At 44.1% G+C, this 7,853-nt stretch overlaps 1 protein-coding gene across 3 annotated transcripts; it reads left to right on the forward strand.

Annotated features, from left to right (window-relative positions):
* Positions 1-8: 8 nt before the first annotated feature.
* LOC135510932 (CAP-Gly domain-containing linker protein 4-like) lies at positions 9-7,852 on the forward strand. Of its 3 annotated transcripts, none has more exons than XR_010451188.1 (3): positions 9-129; positions 6,149-6,240; positions 6,407-7,852. XR_010451188.1 is itself a non-coding variant. In XM_064932277.1 (3 exons), the coding sequence occupies exons 1-3, from the start codon at positions 1,317-1,319 to the stop codon at positions 6,638-6,640; spliced, it is 462 nt and encodes a 153-aa protein (XP_064788349.1). In that variant the 5' UTR covers positions 1,253-1,316; the 3' UTR covers positions 6,641-7,852. The 3 variants fall into 3 exon arrangements, 2 of the variants coding, with proteins under 2 accessions (XP_064788349.1, XP_064788359.1); XM_064932277.1 differs by lacking the exon at positions 9-129 and adding an exon at positions 1,253-1,452; XM_064932287.1 differs by lacking the exon at positions 9-129 and adding an exon at positions 4,364-5,992.
* The last annotated feature ends 1 nt before the right edge of the window (position 7,853 follows it).

The raw sequence follows: 7,853 nt of genomic DNA on the forward strand, positions 1-7,853 counted from the left end.
AGAGGAGAGGAGGAGAGGAGAGGAGGAGAGGAGAGGAGGAGAGGAGAGGAGGAGCTGTGAGGTTCATCGGACCACTGGAAAACACTGAGTCTACAGACATTTATATAGGAGTGGAATTGGACACAGCCAGTGAGTTTGTGTGTGTGTGTGTGTGTGTGTTATGGTGTGTGAATATCTGGTATTCTCATCACCATGACAACTGTGACAGTAACACCAAAGATACTGGTAAATAAGGCCTGGATTCAATCAGATCGAGCATTAACCAGCATTGGTCGACATCCGCATAGCAGATGTTTTGGCGGTGTTGGAGGTGTAACTGTGGTAGGAGCTGACATATAGGTGAGCGGCTGCTCTTGTCTGTCACAAACCACCCCCTTATTATCCCTACTGCGTTAGAGCCTAAACTTTCTAGCACTGTTTTGAACTATGTTAGAAATAATTATTCTCAAATATCAAACCATTGATGTTAGGCTAATGCATGTTTTCATGCACCCCAGACCAACTGCAATTTGCATACCGCCTCAATAGATCCACAGACAATGCAATCGCCATCACACTGCTTTTTCCCATCTGGACAAGAGGAATACCTATGTAAGAAACCTGTTCATTGACTGTAGCTCAGCATTCAACAGCATAGTACCCTCCAAGCTCATCATTAAGCTTGGGCCCTAGGTCTGAACCCCGGCCTGTGCAAATGGGTCCTGGACTTCCTGACGGGCTTCCCCCAGGTGGTGAAGGTACACAAACAACACCTCCAGTATACTGATCCTCAACACGGGGGCCCTACAATGGTGCGTGCCCAGCCTCTCATGTACTCCTATGACTGCGTGGCCATGCACGCTCCAACTCAATCATCAAGTTTACAGACGACACAACAGTGGTAGGCCTGATTACCATCAACGACGAGAGCCAACAGGAAGGAGTTGAGGGCCCTGGCAGAGTGGTGTCAGGAAAATAACCTCTCCCTCAATGTCAACAAAATGAAGGAGCTGATGGTGGACTTCCGGAGACAGCAGAGGGAGCATAACCCCATCCACATTGACGGGGCTGCAGTGGAGAAGGTTGGAAGCTTCAGGTTCCTGGGCGTACACCACTGGCAATCTGAAATGGTCCACACACATAGACAGCGTGGACAAGAAGGCTCAACAGCGCCTCTTCATCCTAAGGAGGCTGAAGAAATTGGACTTGGCCCCTAAGACCCTCAAAGTTTTACAGATGCACCATTGAGAGCATCCTGTCGGGCTGTATCACCGCCTGGTACGGCAACTGCACCGCCTGCAACCACAGGTTCTCCCGGGGGTAGCGCGGTCTGCCCAATGCAATCCCGGGTGCACACTGCCTGCCCTCCAGGACACATACAGCACCCGGTGTCACAGGAAGGACAAAAGATCATCAAAGACATCAGCCACCCGAGCCATAGCCTGTTCACACCGATACCATCCAGAAGGCGAGGTCAGTACAGGTGCATCAAAGTTGGTACATGAGAGATAAAAACAGATTTTATCTCAAGGCCATCATACTGTTCAATAGCCATCACTAGCCGGCCTCCACCCAGTACACTGCCCTGAACTTAGCCACTGTCACGAGCCAGCTGGCAATCTGGCTCAACTCGCCACCTTAGAGACTGCTGCCCTATGTACATGGGAATCACTGGTCACTTTAATAATGTTTACATACTATTTTACCCATTTCATATGTATGTACTGTATTAGGGGTGGCAGGTTAGCCTAGTGGTTAGAGCGTTGGACTAGTAATCAGAAGGTTGCAAGTTCAAACCCCCGAGCGGACAAGGTACAAATCTGTCGTTCTGCCCCTGAACAGGCAGTTAACCCAATGTTCCTAGGCCATCATTGAAAATAAGAATTTGTTCTTAACTGACTTGCCTGGTTAAATAAAGGTAAAATAAAAATTCTCATCAAGGCCAACCGATTTACCTATTGCTGTACTTATACTATTCTAACCATCCGGTCAGGACATCTACTTTGTGCATGACACAAGTCATTTTTCTAACAATTGTTTACAGACAGATTATTTCACTTACAATTCACTGTATCACAATTCCAGTGGGTCAGAAGTTTACATACACAAAGTTGACTGTGCCTTTAAACAGCTTGGAAAATTCCAGAAAACTATTTCATGGCTTTAGAAGCTTCTGATGGGATAATTGACATCATTTGAGTCAATTGGAGGTGTACCTGTGGATATATTTCAAGGCCTACCTTCAAACTCAGTGCCTCTTTGCTTGACATCATGAGAAAATCCAAAGAAATCAGCCAAGACTTCAGAAAAAAAATTGAAAACCTCAAGTCTGGTTCATCCTTGGGAGCAATTTCCAAACGCCTGAAGGCGTTCATCTACAAAATTCTCTATATCCACAGAAAATCTAGTCCTATATCGACATAACCTGAAAGGCCACTCAGCAAGGAAGAAGCCACTGCTCCAAAACATCCATAAAAAAAGCCAGACTACGGTTTGCAACTGCACATGTGGACAAAGATTGTATTTTTTTGAGAAATGTCCTCTGGTCTGTTGAAACAAAAAATAAAACTGTTTGGCCATAATGACCATCGTTATGTTTGGAGGAAAAAGAGAGGCTTGCAAGCTGAAGAACATCATCCCAACAGTAAAGCACTGAGGTGGCAGCATCATGTTGTGGGGGTGCTTTGTTGCAGGAGGGACTGGTGCACTTCACAAAATAGATGGCATCATGATGCAGGACAATTGTGAGATGTTGCTTCAATATATCCAAGACATCAGTCAGGAAGTTGAAGCTTGGTCACAAATGGGTCTTCCAAATGGACAATGACCCCAAGCATACTTCCAAAATTCACCCAACTTATTGTGGGAAGGTTGTGGAAGGCTACCCAAAACGTTTGACCCAAGTGAAACAATTTAAAGGCAATGCTACCAAATACGAATTGAGTGTATGTAAACATCTGACCCAGTGGGAATGTGATGAAAGAAATAAAATATGAAATAATTCATAATTTCAAATATTATTCTGACATTTCACATTATTAAAATAAAATGGTGATCCCAAATGACCTAAGACAGGGAATTTTTTCTAGGATTAAATATCAGGAATTGTGAAAAACTGAGTTTAAATGTATTTGGCTAAGGTGTAGGTAAATCATTTTCTGGAATTTTCCAAGCTGTGTAAAGGCACAGTCAACTGTAAACTTCTGACCCACTGGAATTGCGATACAGTGAATGAATCTGTCTGTAAACAATTGTTGGAAAAATTACTTGTCATAGATGTAGATGTCCTAACCGACTTGCCAAAACTATAGTTTGTTAACGACATTTGTGGAGTTGTTGAAAAAGGAGTTTTAATGACTCCAATCTAAGTGTATGTAAACTTCCGACTTCAACTGTATATGCATACACACACACACTGACATCGCTCGTCCTATAATTCTTAATTACCTTTTTTTTTAGATTTGTGGGTATTGATGTGTATTGTTAGATACTACTGCACTGTTGGAGCTAGGAACACAAGCAATTCGTTAAACCCGCAATAACATCTGCTAAATATGCTTATACGACCAATAACATTTGGATGGTGTGATTTATCCGTCAAGTTGGAGTGTTTGAACTTGTAATGAGGCTGTATGAACTTCTAATGCAGTTGTTTGGGATTTGTCAGATTATAGCCGCGTGGGGTTTGGTGGCATTCCAACAGCAGTATCTGTGATAAGGTAACGCAACGAGTCGCTTGTGTGTTTGACAGCTCTAACCCAGTTCTACCACCACACACAGCCAAAACAACGTGTGGATGTAAAAATTGTCAATCTGATTGAACCTAGCCCTAACCCAAGATTTATCATTGGGGTCGTTTCCAATGGGAGCAAATTCAGCATAGTGGGCAGAACAAGTAAGAAGGTGGGCAGAGCCAAGCACAAGTGAGATCCTATTGGTGCATTTTAGCAATGATTTGCATATTTCCATTAGCCTACTCTGAAGTGTGAGTGTGCAATAACTCAATTCACCCTTGCACTCCTAAAACAGCGCAATTAAAAAACAACTTTGGCAAAGGGTTAAGTCTATAAAACTTTGCTCTCAGTTCTTAACAGATTCTCCTTTTGTAAACAGAAAACTCTATTGAGATTGTGCTAATTTTTATCATCGATGAAACATTCAATGTCGGTCAAGTTTCATCTCCCACTTCACGCCACTGGACTTCCTCTCATCACCATATTTGGTGGTGAGTGGGGGTTCTAAACAGATGCTTCAGATTTATGTGATGTGGCTCTAGCCTTTTGGGGGCCCACCACCACGCGGGCAAAACAAGTCAGTTCGTCACATTTTCTGCCCCGGTCAACTATAAGTGCTGTTATTGTGAAGTGGAAACATCTAGGAGCAACAACGGCTCAGCCGCAAAGTATTAGGCCACACAAGCTAACAGAACGGGACTGCAGAGTGCTGAAGTGTGTAAAGTGTCTGTTCTCGGCTGCAACACTCATTACCGAGTTACAAACGGCCTCTAGAAGCAACGTCAGCACAATAACTGTTTGTCAGGAGCATCCTAAAATAGGTTTCCATGGCCGAGCAGCTGCACAAAAGACTGAGATCACCATGCACAATGCCAAACGTCGGCTGGAGTGGTGTAAAACTCACGCCATTGGACTCTGGAGCAGTGGAAACGCGTTCTCTGGAGTGATCAATCACGCTTCACCATCTGGCTGTCCGACGGACAAATCTGGGTTTGGCGGATGCCATGAGAACACTACCTGCCCCAATGCATAATGAATGGCACTAGAGGAGATGGCTGCCCTTTTACGGTCCCCTAACCAATTGTGCTAATGTGTTTTTTTTGGGGGCCGAAAAGAGCTTCTAGATATCAGGCCAGCGATTATTCACCCCGTACTGGAGGAATATGTTTTCTTTAACAAGTCGGACACGAAATATTTACTTTAGACGCCTGACAAGGCCCTAATCCCCATCATTTGCAAGAGAAAGAGACGGAGATATTGGGGACGGAGGTCTGGGTGTCTTGTTAGGGTACGACAGCCAGTGGGTAATCTCCCTTTACCATCGGTCCTATTAGCCAACGTACAATCAATGGATAATAAAATAGACAAACTACGATCACGTATATCCTACCAACGGGACATTAAAAACTGGAATATCTTATGTTTCACCGAGTTGTGGCTGAACAACGACATGAATAACATACAGCTGGTGGGTTTTACGCTTTTTCAGCAGGATAGAACAGCGACCACTGGTAAGACAAGGGGTGGTGGTCTATGTATATTTGTAAACAGCTGGTGCACAAAATCTAAGGAAGTCTCTAGGTTTTGCTCACCTGAGGTAGAGTATCTCATGATAAGCTGTAGACGACACTATTTACCAAGAGTTCATCTATATTCTCCGTAGCTATTTACTACCACAACCCAATGCTTGCACAAAGACCGCACTCAATGAGGGAAACCGTTTTACCTCATTTCAACTGGCTTGTTAAGTGTTCAACCAGAAGGAAACAACTCTAGACCACCTTTACTCCACACACAGAGATGCTTACAAAAATCTCCCTCGCCCTCTATTTGGAAAATCTGACCATAAGTCTATCCTCCTGATTCCTGCTTACAAACAAAAATTAAAGCAGGAAGCACCAGTGACTCGGTCAATAAAAAAGTGGTCAGATGAGGCAAATGCTAAGCTACCGGACTGTTTTTCTAGCACTGACTGGAATAAGTTCTGGGATTCTTCCGATGGCATTGAGGAGTACACATCAGTCACTAGCTTCATTAATAACAGCATCGATGATGTCGTCCCCACAGTGACCATACGTACATAACTCAATCAGAAGCCATGGATTACAGGCAACATCCGCACTGAGCTAAAGGGTAGAGCTGCCGCTTTCAAGGAGCGTGACTCCAACCCGGAAGCTTGTAAGATATTCCACGATGCTCTCCGACGAACCATCAAAATGGGCAAAACGTCAATACAGGACTAAGATTGAATCGTACTACACTGGCTCCGATGATCGTCGGTATGTTGAGACCTCGACTGAGATTCTAATTTTTAAAATAAAACTTATACATTTATTACTTTGGGGGCCCCCTAGCTGCCCGGGGCCCTAAGCGATCGCTTATGTTGCTTATTCCTGGAGCCAGCCCTGGTAACACCTCTTCCTATTCAACTTTAGGTGGAGAAAATGAAGGCAGTCTCCATGGTAACAGGTACTTCAGGTGTAAGCCCAACCATGGAACATTCACCACCATCACGGGTATCAGAAAGGTGAGCGTTCACCACACACACACAATATGTAGAAAGGCTGGTAGTTAATTAGTTGATTCATTAATGACCAAACTACCAGCAGTCCTACATTAATAGAACAAGTGATATTAATAATGTAGCTGTCACTATAGTAATAGTGATGTAATATCATTTCTCCCCACCACAGCTCTCTCGATCATCCCACTCCAAGTCTAGAAGCTCCAAACCTCCAGAGGAGGGTGACTCTAGTGACTCTGGGCCGGGGAGCTCTGCAGTGGCAATAGGGAGGAGCAGCCAGAGCGTTGGGAGCAAGAACGGGCTCAGAAGGACCTGGAACCAGATGGACATTAGAGCTCAGGTCCATTCAGAGCCAGGAGGACCCAGAGACAAGACTACCGTGGAGAACCCTGGACTGGACTGACACCATCACTTACCCCTGGACTGGCCTGACACTCCTCTCCTAATCCCTCAATCCACAGCCTTACATTTTCCCCTTTCTCTCCTGACGAGTGTTTACTTACTAGACAACATGCTGAAGAAGCCTTCTTCAATCTTCCAGCATGTAACTATATATAGAGAGAGGACTTGTTTTAGTATGGGCAGCACCATTGAGGACTTCAACTGGGTGGCACCTCCTATGGGTTAAGGAAGGATCACATAATTCCATCCAGGTCATCAGGAGGGATCAGCCAATGAATTAAACTAGTGAGGAAACATTCCTTAACTACAGGTGGCAGTAAATCTCCAACCTTGGCTTTTTACCTGTTCAAACAACACACTCTAGGTGGCAGTATGCACCCTTTTTGCCATCTCATAGATGAAAGTTGACGAGTTCAAAATGGAGATGCTCACAGACGCCATAATGGAACGATGCGAAGTTATCCAAGTCTATGGTTGTAACTGACATCTGTCTGCCATGCTTTCATCAGGTGTAACTGACCACTACAAGTCTTGGATTAGGAGAAACTTTTCTAGATGAACGTGTGTTTTCTGTGGGAGACATTATGCTCACAAACCAAAGGCGGCGACCTTGGGCAAATCTTTACTGCATATGAATGACAGGACCTGACATTGCCTCCCATTCACTCTCCTATCTGTATGTATCAGACAGTGGTGAAACCAGTTTACATGGTGTTCAACTGCTGTGGCTCCTGCTTTATGGTCTGTTTAACGCTCCACAGTCTTCCAATATAAACACTTACATTCGGTACACTACCAATATGCTGTAATAACTCCTTATGACACCTGTTATGTCAGTGTTACGCAGGCCTTATGACAGACTTCAAGTAAAGTGTTAGCGAACAGAAGAGAGCCTTCATCAAACTGCGCTTTTCCTTCATATATGTCACGGAACAGTTTTATACAACTATATATATATATATATGACACATGGTTTCCAGACTACTAATAAACATTGCTGTGGTAAAACAGTTTGACGTTATTGGAACTCCTGGCATACAGAAGCATTATTCTTCTCACCACAGTGGAGTGTACACTTCAAAGGGCCACTAAAGAGTAGGCTGTACACTTCAGGGCCCTAGAGTGTTCCTGTTCGCACGGGTCTGCACTGAGGTAGCTCATACAGATAGATCTTAACTAAAAGCCACATCTACATAGCAGCAAAATAAAAAAAA

Source organism: Oncorhynchus masou, chromosome 3 (assembly GCF_036934945.1).
Source record: "Oncorhynchus masou masou isolate Uvic2021 chromosome 3, UVic_Omas_1.1, whole genome shotgun sequence".
Classification (NCBI taxonomy): domain Eukaryota; kingdom Metazoa; phylum Chordata; class Actinopteri; order Salmoniformes; family Salmonidae; genus Oncorhynchus; species Oncorhynchus masou.

Bases quoted from the DNA above. Each gene is read 5' to 3' on its own strand.
- LOC135510932 (XM_064932277.1), top strand. From the start codon at position 1,317: ATGCAATCCCGGGTGCACACTGCCTGCCCTCCAGGACACATACAGCAC. The intron at 1,453-6,148 runs GTCAGTACAGGT...ATTCAACTTTAG, and splicing joins GATACCATCCAGAAGGCGAG to GTGGAGAAAATGAAGGCAGT. The intron at 6,241-6,406 runs GTGAGCGTTCAC...TCCCCACCACAG, and splicing joins CCATCACGGGTATCAGAAAG to CTCTCTCGATCATCCCACTC.